A 19,592-nucleotide genomic window follows, 5' to 3' on the forward strand; every position below is an offset into this window, starting at 1 on the left:
GCTGACTATACTACTCTGCTACATCTCAAGGAGGACGCCATGTTTCGCTCTTCGATGCTTCGATCTCCGGTTCAGCCACTGCAAATCCTAAAGCAGAGGTCTCAATCTACCTTTGCTCGCGAGCGAGATGCAGTGAAGCACCACGCTACGGAGACATCGTATCAGCCTGCATGGAATTCTGTTCGTCATTAACACTAGTGACCTTTGGCGCAAGATCTCGATCTATGTCTGTATTCCAGCGCTGCTGATCGCTGGTGTGAATGCCTACAACTTGTACTCGGCTCATCAAGAGCACGTAGCGTGAGTTTGCTTCTGCCCAGTCAATGATACTCACATCCAGTCATCTAGCCGAGCACCCCGAGGAGGATCATCCCGAGTACCCTTACCAAAACATCAGGACGAAGAACGTAAATGCACCCTTCTATGTGAAAGCAACGCTAATAGTAGTTTCCCTGGGCAAGTCGCATCCTAGCGCCTTGTTGTCTACTAATAATTTAGGGAGACGGCGACAAAACGTTGTTCTGGAATGATGCTGTGAATCAGCACAAGGAATCTTAAACGGAAGCTGAAGGTAGATTATTAGGGACGTCACACAAAATAAACTAGCTTTTTCTTCCCTTGCTCCTCCGCCATTGTTCTTAAGGATCGAAGTTGTAGGCCTCTTGAAAGACCATTAATGAATGGAGACTTGGTCTACCATGAGCGCATTGCTACGGTGTAAGCTGTTAGCCAAGATGTGAGATGTCGTACAAATGGCAAATGGCAATAACCGAGCGCGTGGACGAGGTTTTCCATTTGTTGATGATCAAGTTCGTCATTGAACATGATTGCGGAGCGACACGACCTACTCTGAATGGCTTCAAACAAAAAGGTTGGCATGTGTCTCAGAAGTGAAGGCCAGTGCTCAAGCTGGTCACTGCTGCTGTTGCGCGGGGATCGTTTGAGACCGTATGCGAGCTCCGAGAGATACTCGTTGAGCGCTTCAATGATACCAGATTCTCTGCGTTCCTCATAATAAGCTTGTAGGATGCATGGCAAAGCACAAACGAACCCAGCAACCAAGTGAAATCCCCAAACAGAGAGAGCACGAAGTTCAGTCTCATGCAGCCGTCTAGCACCCGCGAGCATGAAGGGCTTGACCTGAATGCAACCAATTCGTAGTTCACAGAGGCAAGCTTCGAATCTGATGCGCATCTAGATGAGCCAGACTGCAGGTCTAAAAGTATGTCATACCTCGGAAGCTGCGTGTTGATCGATCAGGACCAACTGGTCGCGAGTCTCATGCGATCGGCAAATGACGAGAATGAACTTCTTGTCTACTTGTCCGATAATCTTCGCGCGGAGCAGACTGACCTTGTCAATTCTGCGATTGTAAAGAGCTTGTTCTGCTGACAACGAACGAGTGTGCTGGACGACTTGCGCGGATCCTGATTTGTCATTCTTGTTCAGCGGATGTGCAGAACATGGAAGCACAGGGTTGCTGTGAAGGAGTGGGGCCGGGAAGTCATGTGTCTCTAGAGACGCATCCCAGAGTCTACGCCTCTTCGTAGTCTTCGCCTGAGGATGCATTTTGGCGGCTAGTCGACAGATTCATCCAGTCCTCAAGGTGTCCTTTTTCCAAAGACCTGCTCCGGAAGTCGCGATCAGTCCAGCCCGCGCATTTCCCCGGCCATATCTATTGGTCTGGTGAATGGTCGCGGACCCGCGGTGTCGTGGATCGGCCAACTTCGAACTCGAGCTACCAAGGCTGCGGTTGAAAGTCGAAGCTCAGCTCAATCTGGCACTGCAGGTGAGACGGTCTGGATTCTGCACGCTAAGAGCCGGCCATTTTGGAAGGCAGGACTCAGGAGACTCTGAGGACTTAGTGAGAAGAGCCGCCCCTCAGACTCAGTGTATCTTACGAGAGCATAGCGACTTTGTTCTCTCGCCGTTAATTCGGGGCTGGACAATCGAGCAATCATCTCACATTAGCTTCGATGGTATCTGGGCATGCAAGAGAAAAGCTATCTACATACGACTCGACTCGATGACACGTGGAACCGCAGCTGGTCCTGCATCAGACCACATTGTTTCGAAACATCAATGATGAATCAGCGTATGGATCCAAAGAATCAGTGGTTGGTGACAACGAAGGGAAAATGCATTCATAGTATAGCGGGACAGAACCCCTTTCATTGAGTACTCCTGGATCCATGTCGTCGAACGGATACTGAGCCGTCACCCATGATAGACCAGGGGTAGCATTCGTGCGCACCATGGAACTGCCGAAGTCAACAAACTCATCTGTGCAGCATAGGGTTCCGAATTTCGAACGAACAACGAACACAGGTCTCGGGTCGCGTTCGTTCGTGAGCCTCGAACACGGAACCTTGGCAGTTCGAGTTCGTTCGACCCCCAAGACAATGTGTTCGTGTTCGACTCGAACAAGGCGATCTTAGCAGTCACATACTGTAAGTCAGCTCGAAGAACATCTCAAGCTGAATAGAGTGTAAGAAAAGGTATTGATGCTTAGCAATGGAGAAAAAAAGGTCTATAATGGCCTCAGCCAATCAGCGCTGTGCTCTACTTTGTCTCTCGCGCTGCTTGAGCCAACTGCTCATACACATGAGTGCATTGACACTTTTTGCTTGCATGCGATTTCGCGTGTGAGGCAGAAGCAGTCGGCCTGCCGAGAAAGCACGCTCTGCAGATGCGCTTGTAGCTTGAATAGCCAGATAGCTAAAAGCCAGCTCGGCAAGCTTCGGAAAGCGCTTGTTGCCATGGTCGCGCCACCATTGCAATGGATCAGATTCGAAAGGAGCAAGTGGTTCGTCACAATACATCTTGATCAGCGATTCAGCGGATTGATCTGGCGATGGGTGCTCCACAGGGAGGTCTGTTTTCAAGAAGGCTCTCAGATAGCTTGAAGCAGCCGGAGCAGAGACCGTGGACTGCGAGTCTGGACGCCCGCCTGACGAGGCTGGTGCTGCTTGCCCCTCCTCGTCATTTTCCGGAGAAGAAATAAGCAGCTCGAGAAGTTGTGCGAGAATATCAGCCTTGTCAAATAGCGCAGGCAGTTTCTGCAGCTTGAAGCGGGGATCCAGGACAAGCGCAACACCCAAGCATGTCTTCTCTTGGAATATCATCGCGTACTTGTGCAACTTGGCCGCGATGACATCAAATGCGTCATCAAGGATGCCAGCCGGGTCTTTGGCTAATTGCTCCAGTTTCACTATGTCCGGCAAACTTGTGAAGAACATAATCGCCGTAGAGGCACTGACAGATTGAGACTGACACACCATGCGTGTCACTTCATCGAACGGTCCGATAAGTGCTGCAAAAGCTTCCAACATGTCCCATTCATCATCGTCGATTGAAGGGAGCCTTTGAGCCTTTTCAGTCAACCTCAAACGCAAGTAATGAAAAATCTGTCGTTTCTCCAGGGCTTCGACGATCATACTGAATGTGCTATTCCATCTGGTTGGCGAGTCCAGTGGAATCAATTTGTCAGACAGCGAGAAGGTAGTGCAGCCTTCAACATAGTTTTGCCGAACAGCGGGACTGTAATGAATCATGGTTACACCCTTGCGTAGACGAAGCAGCACATTATTCATCTTTGCGCGACGCGCTGGGTTGCCCACGTCCGCTGCAGCTGTCATCATTAGCTTTGTCACAACTGCTCAGTTGATGCTTACGCATAGATGGAAGCACTGACTCCGTTTCAATGGCATCATTGGCGACAGCCGGTCCAAGCTCATCCAAAGCAGACAAAGGCCCCAATCTAGCATCTCTTGATAACAACTTTCCAGCCCGGGCTCCAGATTCGGACCGATATCCTCGAGGCTGTGTTCAGCAAGAATCTCCAGTGTGCTGACGATCTCTGGTCGAGGGCAAGCATGACCAGCGACTCGTAAAGCATGCTGAACAGCCAGATTCAGAATATGAGCCAAGCACGGCAGATGCTGAGCACGGTCGAAAGAAGGACGGCTCGCACTGGTCAGAAGCAGACCGAACTCCTTGACGAGGGTCGTATTGTTGGATGCATTGTCTGTTGTGAGACAAAGCACCTTTGCGGTAATCTCGTAGTCTTCCAGAATTTCAAGTAGCGCCTTGGCCATATTGAGACCGCTGTGTGGATCAGGAAGCATACGAGCACTAAACAGAACGTCCATCATCTGCCAATCGCGACTGATCCAATGACCAGTGACACCAAAGATCGGCAACTGATTTGGAGCAGTCCAGCAATCTAAAGTGATTGATATTTTTCCAGGAGCGTCTGCCAGCAGCTTTTTGATACGCAATTGCTCCGTCTCAAACCTGTCGAGAAGTCTAGAGCGGATAGTATCGGCAGAACAAAACTTCATTGGTTCTTGTCTCGTGAGCAAGAAGAGCTTTCTTACATACGACGACTCGATGAGAGTGAACGGAAGCTTTTCGTTGACAAGCATATCGCAGAATGCATCGTACCATGCATTCACATTGAAGCCAGTGAAAGCTATCTGCTCTGACGAAGGATTTGACAAAGGCACATCAGCAATACCGCGTTGCCCTTGCTCCAAGCACAACCTCTTTTTCGGTGGCTGTGATGAGCCGGGAATCAGTTCTGGATGACGCTTTTGCAAGTGTCGTAAGCGGGTGGTGGTGCCTCTCAATTTCGTGTCGCCCTTGCACGCCTTAATCGAGTTGTGGACATTTCGGGGGCACACTTTGCATAGCCAATGTTGCGCCGATACCATACCACCCTGACGATTTCGCATTGTAAGAGTCAACCACTCGGTCTCGAAGTATTGTGTGTAAGGTATTTGCGAAGCACGCGATGATCCTGGTAGACTTGATTCGTCATCAGACTCGTCCGAGCTGGCCGGCATGGAATTCGCAGCTTCAGCTCGCTCCATACGTACTGAGTATACTGACGCTTGAGTGTAATGAAAGGCGTCGAAAGCATGCCAACAAGAAACTTGCCAGCTCAGCAAGATGCCCACTGTGGCCTTGCCCAGCGGCAGCGGGCCAGCGCAGCCACAGCGGCAGGCTGCAGCGGCAGGCTGCAGCGTGGCAACTTGACAAGGTGACAGTGAAGCACGACACCGAGCGACTGTCAGCTTGAGTCAGGCACACTTATCGCCACTCTCCTTGGTCTCTCGGTCACTCCGCTCAGTCTCCTGTGAGTCTGTGGCTCATCAATCATGCAGGTGGAGTTTCATGCCTAAATTTCAGTAGTAATTGTCCTTGTGGCCGGAGACTGCAGTCATAATATCATAGTCACTCATTGCAATTCGCAAATCCATTGCACCTGCTTCAAGGGTCAAAAGTCGAACGAACACGATCGAACCAAGGGGCCTTGTTCGTGTTCGACGCGAACAGACTTGGCTCTGTTCGTGTTCGTTCGAGGCCATTTTCGAACGAACAAACACCGAACTCGAACGAACGACCCGAATTTTTCGGAACCCTAGTGCAGCACCGCTCGGAAGCGCTGACAGGCGGATTCAGTAAAGAGCTTTCCACCAGAGAATCCTCTTCTTGGTCGACAATGACTACACTCTGTTCCAGCAGCTTGAATTCGAAACGTGCAGCGGCGGCCATTTGCTCGTAAGGGAGCTGCTCTTCTGGCGACATTCGATTCCATTCCTCGACGAAGAGTTCGACGATACGGTACTCCTGGCGTTGCATCCCAGCAAACCTGTCCTTGTTCTTGGCGCAGGTCCGAAACTGAAAGAAGGGTTGCTATAGCGCTCAATCCCGAATCATCTCGCACGGACTCAGCGCCGACAACCATCCATCCGCAGGCGTAACCTCCCTCCTCCCAAGAGCTCGATGACTTGAGTAGCTTTGCTCATGTCATGGATTTCGCCGATGCCCCAGACTTGTCTCTGCATGATGTTGAAGAGAACGTCAAGGAAACCCGTGCCGGAGACTTGGTTGTGTCCTTCGAGGACGAGGGAGTTAAGGGAGTTAAGGAGACCAAAGAAGGAGCGATGCGCACGCCTCGATACTGCTGGCCACCAATACTTGGGCTCAGCGGAAGCAGATGCTCAAGGATCTCAAATTGAAGCAAGAACTGAATGAGGATGCTCCAGCAAATTTTGAGACGCCTGGTGAATGGAAGGTGTATGACGAGACGCCAGTGCTCAATACTTTGGTGGAGGAAGAAGAGGATGAGCGAACACCAAGTGATGTGCGTGTATCTCCGTCCAGACGCTTCATTTCGAGAGGCTCCCGATTCACGCCCACAATCTATTGCTGCTGAGGTGGCTCCCCCGCTCCTCAAGGCAGATGGAGTCTCGCAAGAGTCTGAGTCCAAGAGTCTACCAGAATTGCCTCTATCGATGATCCATATGCCGACTCTGCCTGATGTACGCAACACGAAAGAGCACGAATTGCCAGCCCTTCCTGGCTCTTATAAAGATGCCTTACCCGACTTGCCAGAAATGCGTCAGGAGCCAGAGCCCGTCCACGATGGGCCCGTCTCAATGCCTAAGCTTGCGCTTTCTACAGATGATCTTCGGACCGAGCGGATCATGGAGCTTGATCCAGCACTCTCTGTCAACAAGCTCCGTGGAGGCCACTTCCCGCACCCTCCCACACTGAGACAGAAGCGAGCCCAACATTGTCTGCTTCAAGCCCGGCCGAATCTCGGCAAACTGGCAAACGAAAAGCATCACGGCCAAAGTCGTTCGTGCAAGAGACGGCTTTCCGACCACTGTCGCCAGTGCAACCCATATCTCGCTTTTCGGTGGATTCGCCTGTAGACAACGACTACCGTTTCAGTATGGGCGACTTCAATCCAGCCATCATTTCCCCCAGAAAGTGAAGCCTCTTCTATCGAGGTGCGAGAGAGCGATCGTCTTGCTCAGGAACTTCTCGACGAGCTGCAAACTGGAACCTCAGTGGCCGAGACGAATGAAGCATCTTTGCAAGAGCCCTCCATGCAGGAAGGGGCATTGCCACGCAACTCACGCAGCCTAGATGAGTCACCGCGCGAGATGACCGTGCCGCTGGCACAGACACTAGACAATGTGCCTCGCCGGCCCCCGTCCACCAACCGAGCACGCAGCAGCTCAGGTTCACGCTTTCTAGAGGCCCTGGAAGCACCTGCTAGGCTCGATGTCCAGCGAGCCATGGATAGCAAGACACTCGACTTACTCGAGCCACAAAACAGAATTGTCGAGATTCAACGGCGTATACACATTCTCAGCACCCTGCCGAGTGAGCTACAAGCCTATCTACAAATCAAGTCTTGAGAGCTAGCGACACAGCATCGCGAGCTGCCGCTACCCGCAAAGCCAGCGACTCCGCCGCAGCCTCAGCGGTTTGAAAAAAGCAAAGATGCGGCGCGGTCCGTGCTGAGTAGAGCGCGACGCGCGAATTCCGTGCTAAAAAACCTCGGGCGGCGGACGGCATCAGGACTACAGCGTAATTCACAAGAGTTGTCGTAGATGGATCTAGGGCCCTTTGACTCGCATGGCTTCTTTAGCTCACTCGCCATGATCATCGTGTCTGAGCTTGGCGACAAGACCTTTCTCGTTGCGGCACTCATGGCCATGAAACACGACCGGCTCGTCGTCTTTGGCGGAGCATTCCTGGCGCTCCTCGTCATGTCTGTGCTGAGCGGGCTCGTTGGCCGTTCTATGCCAGCCTTTTTGCCAGCCTACATCACCAAGCTCGCGGCGTGTGGCCTCTTTCTTGTTTTCGGCGTCAAGCTGTGCTATGAAGGCTACTACATGGACAAGGATGCGTCCGTCAAGGAGGAAATGGCAGAGGTAGAGCACGAGATTCAAGATGTCACGCTGGAAGATGGACAACCGCAGCCTGCACGCTACGAGGGAGTCGCCAATTTAGTAGGGCTCGTCTTTTCGCCAGTCTTTATCCAAACATTTACACTCACATTTCTGGGCGAGTGGGGCGACCGTAGTCAGATTGCTACGATTGCCATGGCTGCAGGCAGCGACTACTGGTGGGTCATTCTGGGGACGATTCTGGGGCACTCGCTGTGCACCTTGTTGGCGGTGGTGGGTGGTCGCATGCTCGCGAGCCAGATTTCAGTGCGCAGTGTGACATTGGGCGGGCGCATCTTGTTTCTCCTCTTCGGCCTGCTCTACCTATACGAAGTCTTTGTATGATACGCTTGTTTTCCTCTATAGCAGCTCTACAGCTCCTTGCCCTCGCGGCCCTTGTCCTCTCCATCATCAGCGCGCCCATCACCCGCTTCAGGTTCATCATCGCGTCAACATAAACATGGCTAATCAAAACAGTAGCTTGGGCAGCGCAAACGGCGTCAAATTTGGCGTCTTTGGATATTGCGCCAAGGCAGGATGCAGCAGTATACAGATTGAGTATGCTACAGACGATATCCTTTCTTCGCTGTCAAGTGCACTCAAAAGGCAGCGCTTCACCTCGCCCTTCAATCTGCCTAGTACCACGCGAAATAACTTGAGCAATGTCCTGCTCGCTCATCCTGTTGCAGGTGGCTTGACGCTCGTGATGCTCTTGCTGTCCATCATTGGACATTCGAGCAAGGCGTCTGGCTCATCCCGCTATCACACGGCGCTGCTTATCCTCAGTTTCTTGACCTCCCTCGTGACGCTCCTCGCATTTCTCGTCGACATTCTCATTTTTGTGCCCAACTTGGATTGGGGCACCTATGTGACGCTTGCTGCCACTATCCTGAATGCTGGTGCGACGCTTGCTCTGTGTGTCAGTCAACGGCGACTCAAGACGCGCAATGCAATGCGTTCAAGGATTGCAGAAAACGACGACGATCAGCCAGCCCAGACACAACAGGACGAGCCGGGAAAGGCGACGGCCACCTTGCCAAAGTTTGCTCAGTTTGAAGAGTCGCCACCTTACAAGCACTCGACAGAGACTGAACACGACATGCCAGGCTTGGCCGTGTCGGAGCCCACGCAGCGACTGCTGCCAGCCCAAGAATTTGTGCCTCGCTTTGCGTACAACGTCACCGAACAAGTGTCACCTAATCCGACGCAAGTGGCTCCTCGGTATGGCTACATGCAGGTCGAGAAGCAGGCGAGGCAGCACCCTATGCCGACACGAGGGCCGCGGCCAGCACAAAGATACGGACCTGGACGGGTCGTGTCGGGTCCGCGGCCCATGCCTGCCATGCCTATCGAGCCTGCCTATGTTGCCAATGAACCATGGCCAGCGCAAGAGGGAGAGCAAGACTTGCGGCATGTGCAACCGCCACAGAGCCCATCGACGCTGAGCAACTCGAGTCATTTCACATCGGTCTCGCAACGCGCAGTCAACGCAAGGTGGCAGGCAAAACGCTCGGGCATGCGCGCAGACGCACGCGGCAGCAGACCTGCCGACGCACGCTGGCAGCGTCGACCTGGACCGCCGTCCGTCTTGGCAGGCAATCCGGACTTTGAGCTGATGACAATGAAGGCGTCGAGGCTGCCACGGAGGATTTCGGCGGCGATTGCAAGGTAGCCTGCCAAGGACTTCACGGCAGCTTCAACATATGGACCGAGAATCAGGCTGAACATTTTGTACATCGATGCGCTTCGCTAATTACCGGAATTGTCTGTCAGAGGCTGCTCTGCCTGCGTTTGTACATGAACACGACGATGGACTTGAAGTTCCAGTCTGGAAATCGTTCTTGACCTTGGGACGCTTAGGACAGTACTTGTAATCGGGATAGAGGGCCTTGTGCTGTGTCTTCAAACCCTCTGCCAATGACTGGTAGAACTGTTTGTAAGCTGATGACAGTCTTCATCGATCAATTACCTGCTTAGTTTGCTCGTCCTCCTTCTTCCACATCTGCCCGAGGCTCCTGGAGACCTCATTATTAGAGATACCGGGATACAAGGCGATGAGCTCAGCTTGTTTTGCCTTGCGATACAATATGAAAGAGTTCGCTGGGCGTCGGGGAGGCCTTGGTTTGCCGGCTGGTATTGGATGCTCAAGACCCTGAGTGATGCCCGTAACAACAAGTGAGGGAAGCCGACAATCCTCTAAACTTGTCGGCATGACTAGATAAGATGAGAGGCGTCGCATGCCGTCGCAGACCTCTTCTGCGAAATCTTCTTCAGCGACAAGGACTGGAAGAAAGCCGTTCGGAATGAAGCAAGCCCAGCCCTCCGAGTGATTGATCATGCTCAACGCTTCTGCCATTGAAAAGTGCTCTATTGAGCCAAGCGGCATACTGGTCGCCATTTGCTGCTGCAAGATTGTGGTGCTGTCGGCCTCACTCGCAAAGGAAGTGGAGGTGGGCCTCTTCGAAGGGGACAAGGGACTTGTTATAGTTGGCAAGTGAGTCCAGGAGGCAATTTAATGTCGAATGATCCGTGCTTTCACTAGCCCAGATCGCCGTGAGATGACAAGGCACACTTACTCTACAATATAGCGTGAGCCTCTCATGCGACTGATGTGCACACTTTTCTGGTGTAAGATGCTGCCAGTGCTAGACAAAGAAATCTTGTAACAGCCAATCAAATTGCTTGAGTGTTGGTTTTTGCGGTTCGCATGTTGAAGAAACCCGTCAATAAGCACGATTGCAGCAAGAGCCCATGGTCAGTCAGAGATGCATGACGACTGGCTCCCTCCGACTTTCCGACTGCACGAGGCTCGCACTTTAGAGTCTAGAGACTATTGCGGATGTGCCAGTGTCAACATATCTCTGGGCAGTGGCAGTGGGCACCGTAGTCTGTAGATATGGCTGCAGCATCATTCGGAACCATCTGAATAAATTTTGAGCTTGAACAGCAACCCATATGCATCAGTCGGTTCCGACACCCCACTTCTCCTGTAGCTGCCTGGACTGGCGTTCACGCTGAAGCTTGCAAGTGCTTCGATTATCGTAGAAAAACAGCCCTCTTTAGCTAGATCTGTCGATGGCTTCCTGCTGAGTGCAAGCTGAGCTAGCGGTTTCAGCACGTTGGGACTTCCAAAGATAACACAGGCCAGATCTCTGGCAGATTGAAAATATCTTTGACGTCTCTCTAGCCTGTATACACTGTCTGGGCAAACCTCTGACAAACGAGCGAGTTGTTGCAAAGTCGCCGCATAATCACATCCTCGCGAGTGCAAAGCGAGAGCTTGATACGCTTACAAATAAGCCTCTTTACAGCTTCCATGAGCGCATTCTTCAGCGAATATGTTCCAAGTATGTCTTCGGCGCAAGGCGATATCCTTATTAGTGTTGCCAGCGCAATACAACCTCAAAATAGGGCACAAGTATGTTATTTTACATTTGACCATCAAATGCGCTGATCTAACGTCTAGGATGATTTCAAACTTGCAGGACAGAGCGAATGGAGCGAGATACAATACACAAACATGTATTCTCTTCTTTTCAAAGCGCAAGAGTGCGATAAGGAGCCAGCACTTCTCTCTCAAATAAAGGTTCCTCCATGGATTCAATTCGCAGAATGGAAGAATGTGGAATACTTCAAAGACTTGAGAAATCCAGCAATACAATTGAGACATCTGGCCAGGGCATTGCCTGCCTTTGGGGAGAGATCTTTCGAGGGCGCGTTACGGTGTTGTATCTCACATGGTGTTCCCATGAACCGGGTAGAGTGGCTACTACGATGTCTGTTCCTGAACAAACTTCGTAGGACGTCATCTCAGACGAGGTCTGACGATCTGGCTCAGATGCTTTTCCCAAACTTGGAACAAATCAAAGCTTCTCTCCGACAATCGGTAGAGTTTCTCGGGCAGCAATACTTGTTATGTGCCAACATGTGCACAAGGTCAGTTGGTCTCAACACATGTCATGACTAATGGTAGTATACGTATGCACTGGCTCATGTCCGAGAATCTGGTCAGAAATTCCGAAAGCTATGCTGTAGATGCTCAACGCGCAATCTCGTGGGAACCAAATATCGTGGAGGGACTTCCTGACAGCTTAAGCAGAGTGTGTTCTCTCGGATGCCTACAGAAAGTATTCATCGACGCGATCTGCTTCGCTGGTTTTGAATTTGACCGGCTGCTCTCTGTTGTGGTACAATTCGAATCTGTAATAGATTTGAACCTGTGGCTCCACATGGGTCAGCAAGTTGCTGCACAGAATAGGGAAACCTTTTTATTCTTCCTCGACTCACTTGTCACACTCGTTCACGATGGTTTGGTACTCCCACTGGCTCTCGTTGAAGCCTGGAGCTTCAGATTTCCGGTAATTTTCCTTTCCGGAGATGGAATACTGACTGAAGCATTCGCAGGGCTGTCTGGCGGTACTTACTGCCCTCGATGATGGATCCAGGGAGTACGCTCATCATCTTCAACGCTACACTGAGACCATCAATGCGGCGACTACTACTCTTGTGCGAGATGCTCATACAGAACGTTTGGCTGACACAACACACTCTCCAGATGGCATGATCATACGTAAGATGTGGGTCAGTACGAGCGACCTTGTAAGCTTATGTACAGAGAGAGGGCTTCCAAGGCTGATCTCTTGTGCTGCATCTCAGTTATCACAGCCAGCCAGTCTTATCAACATGTCGACTGACAGAGCCCTACGGCTGTTGTTGATTCTACTTCAATGCAAGCAGTTCAATCTGTTGATTCGGGTAAGGCTGAGCGAATCCTCATGCTGTATTCTCTCTCACAATTAGTTCAGCGAGACTTTATCAAAAGGCCTTTTGACCGCAGTGCTTGCAGCCATGATTCAGGTACGACCCCTTGGAAGAATAGACCTTATCTAATTCATTGAGGCTGAGAGCACTGTCAATGAAGACAATGAGTTGTTTGGCCTAATGAAAGCAGAACAAACACTTCCACTGTTGCGACTGATCCTGAAAACCGGTATCTCAAGTTCCTACTCCACGCGTCTGTCTATGCTCAATTCTGTGCAACAGCATCGCAAACGATTGTTAGAGCAACTTGCGAAACCATTAGAAAGTTTGCTAGGTATGGATCAATCTGATTCGCCGGCAGGTTCTAAGCCTTCTAGCTTGCTGAGTGATCATGAAAACGGCCTTGTCCAAACTCCTGGCGAATGCCATTACGACGAGGCTTTTGTTCAGAAAGCCGCTAAGATACTGACTGGCACCGCTGCCCATGATAAAATTCGAATTTTGACCGAATGCTCCGAGCTGGAAGCAACACACAATGTCGCTTCAAGGAAGCATAACTACTGGCAACCCCTCCGCGCCAAATGCGCTCAACGGAGGACGGACTTTCGCGGCAGGATATAAATCAATGACTTAACGGAACTTTTCCTACTTTGTTTGGCATTCGTATATTGTCGCACTCGCAGCTGGTAGCACGGGACAAGCAAAGGAAGCCACTCGCTTGCTCTTCTGAGTGTGATCCTCAGTCAGATGTCCACGTCAGACCCCATGTACAAATTTTGTGAGTTTATAGCTATCGAGTCTACAAGTAGCTGGCTCAAGGAAAGAATACCTGACATCAGGTGTCTCCGCCTCCATGAGCCGCAGCGAAGCAAAGAGCCCATGTTGATGTCTGGCCATCATCGAGCAAGCCGTACTTGAATTTGTTCACATTGCCCTTGCTGAAGAAGCCCCAGGAAGCTTGTGCATCGCTGATAGCCAAGTTTAGTACAAGATGCCTGCCCAATTATCCCTTAGATCAGCAGCAATAGGAGCAAGCACGTCATTCCATTCGTTTCCGACGAAAGATGCCTTCCTCACATAAGCTGACATCGGCGTAAGCGGTAGCGGTGATGACCAAATGTATGCCGTGAACATATTGCGTTTGGCCGCCGAAGAATATGATGTGCGCCATCTTGTTGGCGAAATGAATTCCCGACACGTAATTTGGGTTATACATACTCGGCTGGACGATATTGTCTGGGCCCAAGAGCATGTATGACTGAACGCTCCGGGCTTTTACAGCGCCCATCAGAGCTCCAAGCGCCTGCAGCTGAGCATTCTGTGTCGCTTTACCATAGAGCTGAATGGCGTATGCCAAGTTGTAATCCTCGGAAGAGGATTCCTCACTTGTTAGTTGGCACTCTCACTTGGGGATATATCTCACCTCGTCTTTTCCGTCCGCGAAATCCGTAGCAACACCATGTGCAATAGAATGACCAACATACCAGTCCATGCTGCGGAATTGAGGGAAAATTTGATCTTCTTCAGAAGGATTCGCACAACCCCGAATCAAATTTTCAGTTAAGGCCGAGAGCCTTGTCAAGCCAGCCCAAGTTGGATCTAGATGAGTCAGGACTGCTGCAGCGTAGATAATGTAGCCATAGTGAAAATCTAGCTGTCAGCAAGGTGCAGGCCTCAAAAAAAGCTCGTACGATGATCGTTATAATCAGTGCCGCCGAAATCAGCGCCTGATGTTGTGTACCCAGCGTCTGCCACGATGCCTTTCCAATTTGGATCGTAATCAAATGTCGTGTAATGGGCGTTGTCAGCAAAGACGTCCATGACCGCCTCCAACTGAGCTATGCAATTGTTGAAAAGATCTTCATCTTGCACGACATCTCTCGCGACCAAGCACAATCGTGCTGACTTCGCGAGGCACTTCCCGTTGAAGTATGTGGAGTACGTATTGCAGCCGAGGAAGTCCGATCTCAGGATGTCCGGCGTGACAGCTTTCTTGATGGCGAACAAATTGACATTATTCCAGATGGCTCGATCATCGTCGACAAGAAAGCCAATATCTGAGGGTAACGAAGGCTCAATCAACTTCAAAACATAAGACTGATACCCGCTCGCCACGCCATGCATTCCAGAATGCAGTTTAATGCCTGCAGACTGTATTCCTGGCGCGAGTGACGCAACGTGATGTGGCAGGGCGAAGATCAGTGGGGCCAGGGCCTGATTGCCACCATTTTCATATTTCAGAGAGTACGTGCCGATTTGGGAGCTTACCTCTGCCACGAGAGTGATGCTCGTGATCCAGTTTCCGATGAAACTATCGTATAGGCCATCACCGAGCGAGTCCTTAGGCAATTTACCAGCTTGTGTTGTGCCAGACCACTGAGATTGAGAAATGAGGCACACATTGGCAAATGAGAGACCAGGCAAGATTCCATTTGACAAGACATGAACGGCCCATTTAGAACCGTCTTGTAGGGCGAGAACCCACTTTTCAGAGAGCACATACACCATTGGTCATGTACCTAGAGCCGAAAAGACCATCTTCGAGTGCGCTTACATTCTGAAAGCAGCCAATTGGGCCGACGGGCGAGCCGGCCGGAATGGTCTCGTAGTTCGGATCCAGTCTCACTATAGAGATCGCCCCATTGCCACCACAAATCTCGTTGCTCCCGGAGCATTTGTAATTGCAATCTTGCGACTTCGATGCCCGAGGAGAGACTGTGTCTCCGCAGAAGCATTCTGAGCTGTATTCTGTCCCTGCCCATTGATAACCCTGTAGTTGGCAAAATCTGACGCAGCTAGCAACCGAATTAGAAGCGGAATTGTAGTAAGCCCCAATCAAAGTCCGATCGGCTATAGTATCACTCAAGCATTGCTCTGAGCCGGGTAGGTAGGCTGGGCTACTTGACGTGGACACCTGAGACTGTGAACGGCTTCTCGTGGGTATATCGGTCTGGCTCGGTCGGTTTGATACAACAGGTAGAGTGGCCGTAGGAGTTGCAGTGCTGCTGAGTTTGCTCGACGAGGTGAGTATGGCTGTCAAAGATTGAGATAGCACGAGTTGGGCTGAGCTTTTGATCCTGGAGCTATATCTGAGTATTAGCCATGTATTTGAACATCCCCTTTGTCTATACCCTGTCAGAACATTTGACATACTAGAAAACCCATCGATAGAGCTAGATACCGTGCTTTTGTCTGCAAACGCCGGTCGTCCACCTGTACTCCGCTCTGTGCTGGTCGTAGCAGAGGAGGACTTCAGCGACTTACTACTCTGAAAGGAGGACCGACCGAGGGCACTCAAGCCTGAAACGAAGATTCCGCCAGTTGCGATTATCGAATGGGATGAGATAGATCGTGTAGAAACCACCACAATTGTTCTCGAAGCAAAGTCTGGCCGGACAATCTCGATGCTTGTTGTTCTAGGGACTGCAAAAGTCGGGCGCGCTGCCAAAGCTGTTGCACAGTTGCAAAGGATAGAGAAAAGTAGTAACATCGACCACTGTACCAAAGACCTACGCCGAAGATTCTGAGCATTGTGGACCTTGACCTCCATCATTCTCAAGTCGCGTCGCGAGGGTACGAAAGTAGCCTTGGCAATCAATGGCCTGGCAGACCTAGCACTACTGCTTCGATGGAGGCATCATTGTTTTATCCTCGCAAAAGAGGAAGATTGCATGTGAGCCTGTTTCTCAAAGCGGTCTCAAGGACCAGCCTTTGGAAATTTCAATCGCGATCCCAGCTGATCAGAGCCCGTTCAGGGTATTCTGGCGGAAGTCCTGCCAAGTTTCTTGTCCAATCTGGGGCACATTTGCAGTGCCGACTGTAGCTGGACTGGCTCTTCAAGGATTTGTGGTTGTGTGTTTAGCTTAATTGAGGTATTGAACATCGCCCGATATGGCAAGGCTTTTTTTTGGAAAACCTTGCCTGCATACTCTGTGCACAGCCCGAGGTTGCAAGCAGCGCAGCAATACCCAACTAGTCAAGGCAGTCACCGTGAGGATTGCATACACTTTTGTCTAGTAGTCTCCAGTATCATCAAGCTGGTATGTTTACGCAGAGTCGTAGACAATGGCGGCCTAGGTAAGATATCGCGCGCTTTGTAAAGCGCCAGGGTGGGAACTTGGGCACGTGTTTAGGTTGCTCTCGAGATGGGGTTATCTGACATCCTGCTGGCCTTCTTGTCGATCGTGCGCTCGTAGTCTTCTCATCATTAGACCTCTCAAACGATGCTAGATCTTGGTTAGGGAGCGATACTGTGGAGTTGTCAGGGGAACATCTGTTGCTTCAGCAGACTAAGAACGATCTATTCGATCACACGCAAGAATATCGGACGTACAAGGAAGTCGTGGTCATCTAGTGTTGTGTATGGGAATTGACGATCATAATTTCTACAGGGCACAAGCTTGAGGCACTGAATGGTGCGAGGGCTGCCTGCCAACTTGCATAGAGACACGAGGCAAGCTCAAAATCAAAACATCTGGAGTTTTCATTCTTAAAGATCCATTCACAATGGCTGCGATGCCAAGGAAAGTCGTTGAACTAAAGCATAGGACTAAAGCAAATGAAAGTAAGCTTACAGGATGCACAATCTCGCAACACGCTAAGCAATGTGGACGTCTGCTCGAAGTAAGGCAGCATTGAGCAAGACAAGGATGTCCAACAACTCGCTTCGGCTGCGGCTGTTGCAAAGTACACCCTGGTGTCGAGGCCAACGCTACTCGTCGTAGCCAAGATTTGGCCCAGTCTGTGTGAGTGGTTCGATGATAGTGTATATCGGTTGTTTCAATATGGCAACAGAGAAACCAGAGATGCAGATACTCCTTCTCTCATGAAGCGATCGCCATTGGTGCCTGAGCGACGGCGAGCATTGGTGAACCACATGCTGATTTGTTTGATTGTCAGACCAGTCAACGAAGCCAATCGTTGTTTGTCAGCTTCATTTGGATATGGATGCTGCAGGTGCTCGAGATACCAGGCCTTCAATATCTTCTGCACAGCGCGTCGATGCGGTCTATTTTGTTGCACATTAGCCGTGCTCCCATTCCGGTGTTGAGCGCACAAGTCAACAATAGTAAGCGCTTTCGCTTTGATGGTGTCGAGCACAGCGGCGTCTAATGGCAGCCGCTGCAGCTCTTTTTTGATATACCGAAATCGATCAATTGCTGTGCTGACTTCTACAGAGCGCATTCTGAGGTCCGTCTCAACCTCATCGATCATTGTTATGATGTCCATAGCGGTTTAGACTGTAGATGCCTGAACAATCTGTCTCGTAAGATGATATGGAAGTCAGCTGTTTGGGCGAGAGTTCGAAGGCCCCAGGCGGAGAATATGTTGCTTCGATCACTCTGCTGATGCCGCCGGTCACCGGTGCGTTCAGCAGTTAAGTAGTTCCTGACGTCGAATGTCGTGTATGAGATATGGGCGCTCTCGGCTTTGCAATCGTGCCTTTGTGGGCCGGACTCGCACTTTTTGTTTGGAGTACAACTTGTGCACAGTTGCTCACAACAAAGCACTTCCACCACCCTTTCGCCCCAAGCTCCATGATGCAGTCCACGCCAGACCAGCTCGTCAATGAGCAGCAGCACTACAAAGAACTCTTCCAAAAGCTAAAAGTCAGCTACATTGAGGAAGAAACACGCGAGCGCTATTTGCGCATGCTTGCAGAAGACGACGTGTCTGCCGATACGGCTGCTCGCACACAGCTCGGTAAGCTCCTGTGCAGGCCTTGTTACTAGGACTCACGTCAGAACAACACAACGCCGAGGCCAAGGCGACGCTGCAGCAGCAAAAGGCTGCAGTGCAGGCATGCCAGGCGCAAATCACAGCACTCTCTCAGAGCGTTCCTGCACGTAAGTATTCTTTCCCTCACGCATGCTCACAGCAGAGAAACGACGCGTTGATGGTGCTCTGGAGGGTATGCGGACGCTCGAGACAGAGTCGGCCAGCTTGCGTGCATCCCTGCACGAGCTGGAACAGCTTCGCCAGCAACGTCCTCAGGTAAGTTATTTCTCTTCTTGACATTGTACTTATCCCAAGCCCGTCATGTCACTCAAGGCACTGCAGTCAAAGCAGCAAACATTGGGCGTGTCTCTGTCGCAAGCACAAGCAGACACCAACATGCGCAAGGCTCGCGTGGAAGCGTTGGTGCTTCAGAAACAGACTTTGCAAGCACAAGCTGCGCGTATGGCAGAAACACACGCGACATTGACGGAGCAAGCAGCGCGCGGCCCTGCAGCTGGTGTTCAGCACGAGATTGGTCAAATGTTGGTGTCGTTGACGCAGATTGCGAGGCAGATTGAAGCGTAGCTTGTGTTTTCTATATCCCTACTCAGAAACTGTCGTTAGCCATGATCATGCTGTACAGCTGCGTACCCGTGAATCTTGATGTTCTTCTTTGGAATCGGGAGCTCAGAGGTGAGAAACTCAGACACCTTGAGACGCTGGTCGCCCTGCAGCTGGATGACTTCGCCCATTTCTGCGTCCTTGACGATGGTGCCGTTGCAAGCAAAATCCTTCTTGAGTGCTTTGAGGATACGCTTCTGATCAAACTCGACGGGCAATCCCTGCACGGTCGTCAAGGTCTTGCGTCCATTTCGCTGCTGGATACGAATGTCTGCGGGTCAGAGGAGGAAAAGAGGCAAAGACCGTACGAATGTAGTTTTTAGGCTGAGTCTCATCGTCGCCCGTGTCTGCAAAGGGATCTGCTGTTAGCATGTACCGGACAGGATGAGCGACATGCCGACAGTGTTGAAGTTCTCGATGTTGCTCATTCACTAGTCTGCTCTGGTCTTTGCGCTGGTGGTTCTGGTCGAGGATGTCGCTGTTGGTCCACTACCAAACACAACCCGGCACGACACTCCTCATAAGCTCAACGTGAGACGCTTGCACGAGCCTGGCAGAGCTTCTTTGAGTCTAGAAACATACCATGGCATTTTCTGCCCCCGACAGTCCAGAGAGCTCGAGGATCGACCAAGACTTCGCCAGCACACTCAATACGCTCTTGATATTCCTCAGCATGTTCCTTAGAAGCAAGATCCTCGCATGGACTGGCATCGTCGTTGCCCTCAGCTTCTGGATGAACCA

General features: G+C 51.0%; 12 protein-coding genes across 12 annotated transcripts; 7 read left to right on the plus strand and 5 right to left on the minus strand.

The window, feature by feature from the left end:
* Nucleotides 1–193: 193 nt before the first annotated feature.
* On the plus strand, nt 194–558 carry BCR37DRAFT_352544 (cytochrome c oxidase, subunit VIa; the record flags this gene model as incomplete). The annotated part of the gene is made up of 3 exons (XM_040868138.1): nt 194–300; nt 341–425; nt 499–558. Coding segments are annotated over 3 exons (252 nt in total), but the record flags the coding sequence as incomplete, so codon positions are not given.
* Nucleotides 505–1,009, minus strand: BCR37DRAFT_384372 (uncharacterized protein). Its single transcript, XM_040870215.1, has 2 exons — nt 751–1,009; nt 505–710 (listed from the first exon to the last, which is right to left on the minus strand). The coding sequence occupies exons 1-2, from the start codon at nt 877–879 to the stop codon at nt 639–641; spliced, it is 201 nt and encodes a 66-aa protein (XP_040722047.1). The 5' UTR covers nt 880–1,009; the 3' UTR covers nt 505–638.
* Nucleotides 1,010–2,014: 1,005 nt separating this feature from the next.
* BCR37DRAFT_198486 (uncharacterized protein) lies at nt 2,015–3,283 on the plus strand. Its single transcript, XM_040866350.1, has 3 exons — nt 2,015–2,246; nt 2,292–2,450; nt 2,494–3,283. The coding sequence occupies exon 3, from the start codon at nt 2,505–2,507 to the stop codon at nt 2,904–2,906; it is 402 nt and encodes a 133-aa protein (XP_040722048.1). The 5' UTR covers nt 2,015–2,246; nt 2,292–2,450; nt 2,494–2,504; the 3' UTR covers nt 2,907–3,283.
* A 2,721-nt stretch (nt 3,284–6,004) lies between these two features.
* On the plus strand, nt 6,005–7,217 carry BCR37DRAFT_395734 (uncharacterized protein; the record flags this gene model as incomplete). The annotated part of the gene is made up of 4 exons (XM_040871664.1): nt 6,005–6,151; nt 6,189–6,585; nt 6,633–6,743; nt 6,790–7,217. The coding sequence occupies 4 exons, from the start codon at nt 6,005–6,007 to the stop codon at nt 7,215–7,217; spliced, it is 1,083 nt and encodes a 360-aa protein (XP_040722049.1).
* A 6-nt stretch (nt 7,218–7,223) lies between these two features.
* BCR37DRAFT_384376 (uncharacterized protein) lies at nt 7,224–8,187 on the plus strand. Its single transcript, XM_040870216.1, has one exon. It carries the CDS (start codon nt 7,413–7,415, stop codon nt 8,094–8,096), a length of 684 nt encoding a protein of 227 aa, XP_040722050.1. The 5' UTR covers nt 7,224–7,412; the 3' UTR covers nt 8,097–8,187.
* Nucleotides 8,132–8,709, plus strand: BCR37DRAFT_341546 (actin cortical patch SUR7/pH-response regulator pali; the record flags this gene model as incomplete). Its single annotated transcript, XM_040867402.1, has 2 exons — nt 8,132–8,199; nt 8,241–8,709. Coding segments are annotated over 2 exons (537 nt in total), but the record flags the coding sequence as incomplete, so codon positions are not given.
* A 795-nt stretch (nt 8,710–9,504) lies between these two features.
* Nucleotides 9,505–10,137, minus strand: BCR37DRAFT_352632 (high mobility group box domain-containing protein; the record flags this gene model as incomplete). The annotated part of the gene is made up of 2 exons (XM_040868146.1): nt 9,505–9,681; nt 9,721–10,137. 2 exons carry the CDS (start codon nt 10,135–10,137, stop codon nt 9,505–9,507), a joined length of 594 nt encoding a protein of 197 aa, XP_040722052.1.
* Nucleotides 10,138–10,709: 572 nt separating this feature from the next.
* On the minus strand, nt 10,710–11,684 carry BCR37DRAFT_384381 (uncharacterized protein). The gene is made up of 2 exons (XM_040870217.1): nt 11,218–11,684; nt 10,710–11,169 (listed from the first exon to the last, which is right to left on the minus strand). The coding sequence occupies exons 1-2, from the start codon at nt 11,419–11,421 to the stop codon at nt 11,041–11,043; spliced, it is 333 nt and encodes a 110-aa protein (XP_040722053.1). The 5' UTR covers nt 11,422–11,684; the 3' UTR covers nt 10,710–11,040.
* On the plus strand, nt 11,566–12,439 carry BCR37DRAFT_197963 (uncharacterized protein). Its single transcript, XM_040866349.1, has one exon. The coding sequence runs from the start codon at nt 11,711–11,713 to the stop codon at nt 12,185–12,187; it is 477 nt and encodes a 158-aa protein (XP_040722054.1). The 5' UTR covers nt 11,566–11,710; the 3' UTR covers nt 12,188–12,439.
* A 1,112-nt stretch (nt 12,440–13,551) lies between these two features.
* On the minus strand, nt 13,552–15,020 carry BCR37DRAFT_395737 (endo-1,3(4)-beta-glucanase; the record flags this gene model as incomplete). The annotated part of the gene is made up of 3 exons (XM_040871665.1): nt 13,552–13,893; nt 13,936–14,162; nt 14,204–15,020. 3 exons carry the CDS (start codon nt 15,018–15,020, stop codon nt 13,552–13,554), a joined length of 1,386 nt encoding a protein of 461 aa, XP_040722055.1.
* A 3,032-nt stretch (nt 15,021–18,052) lies between these two features.
* Nucleotides 18,053–18,815, plus strand: BCR37DRAFT_395738 (uncharacterized protein; the record flags this gene model as incomplete). Its single annotated transcript, XM_040871666.1, has 4 exons — nt 18,053–18,215; nt 18,257–18,358; nt 18,394–18,506; nt 18,546–18,815. The coding sequence occupies 4 exons, from the start codon at nt 18,053–18,055 to the stop codon at nt 18,813–18,815; spliced, it is 648 nt and encodes a 215-aa protein (XP_040722056.1).
* On the minus strand, nt 18,483–19,334 carry BCR37DRAFT_384391 (translation factor sui1). The gene is made up of 5 exons (XM_040870218.1): nt 19,249–19,334; nt 19,160–19,210; nt 18,882–19,122; nt 18,546–18,844; nt 18,483–18,506 (listed from the first exon to the last, which is right to left on the minus strand). The coding sequence occupies exons 1-4, from the start codon at nt 19,277–19,279 to the stop codon at nt 18,838–18,840; spliced, it is 330 nt and encodes a 109-aa protein (XP_040722057.1). The 5' UTR covers nt 19,280–19,334; the 3' UTR covers nt 18,483–18,506; nt 18,546–18,837.
* Nucleotides 19,335–19,592: the final 258 nt, after the last annotated feature.

Source organism: Protomyces lactucae-debilis (genome assembly GCF_002105105.1).
Source record: "Protomyces lactucae-debilis strain 12-1054 chromosome Unknown BCR37scaffold_29, whole genome shotgun sequence".
Classification (NCBI taxonomy): domain Eukaryota; kingdom Fungi; phylum Ascomycota; class Taphrinomycetes; order Taphrinales; family Protomycetaceae; genus Protomyces; species Protomyces lactucae-debilis.

Excerpts from the sequence above, each read along its gene's own strand:
- BCR37DRAFT_384372 (XM_040870215.1), bottom strand. The coding sequence starts at position 879 with ATGCCAACCTTTTTGTTTGAAGCCATTCAGAGTAGGTCGTGTCGCTCC. Across the intron at positions 711-750 it reads GTTATTGCCATTTGCCATTT|CAATGCGCTCATGGTAGACC; the intron begins GTACGACATCTC and ends CTTACACCGTAG.
- BCR37DRAFT_198486 (XM_040866350.1), top strand. The coding sequence starts at position 2,505 with ATGCTTAGCAATGGAGAAAAAAAGGTCTATAATGGCCTCAGCCAATCA.
- BCR37DRAFT_384376 (XM_040870216.1), top strand. The coding sequence starts at position 7,413 with ATGGATCTAGGGCCCTTTGACTCGCATGGCTTCTTTAGCTCACTCGCC.
- BCR37DRAFT_384381 (XM_040870217.1), bottom strand. The coding sequence starts at position 11,421 with ATGTCTCAATTGTATTGCTGGATTTCTCAAGTCTTTGAAGTATTCCAC. Across the intron at positions 11,170-11,217 it reads CCTGCAAGTTTGAAATCATC|TTGTGCCCTATTTTGAGGTT; the intron begins CTAGACGTTAGA and ends AAAATAACATAC.
- BCR37DRAFT_197963 (XM_040866349.1), top strand. The coding sequence starts at position 11,711 with ATGACTAATGGTAGTATACGTATGCACTGGCTCATGTCCGAGAATCTG.
- BCR37DRAFT_384391 (XM_040870218.1), bottom strand. The coding sequence starts at position 19,279 with ATGAGCAACATCGAGAACTTCAACACTGTCG. Across the intron at positions 19,211-19,248 it reads CGAGAACTTCAACACTGTCG|ATCCCTTTGCAGACACGGGC; the intron begins GCATGTCGCTCA and ends TGCTAACAGCAG. Across the intron at positions 19,123-19,159 it reads TCAGCCTAAAAACTACATTC|ACATTCGTATCCAGCAGCGA; the intron begins GTACGGTCTTTG and ends TCTGACCCGCAG.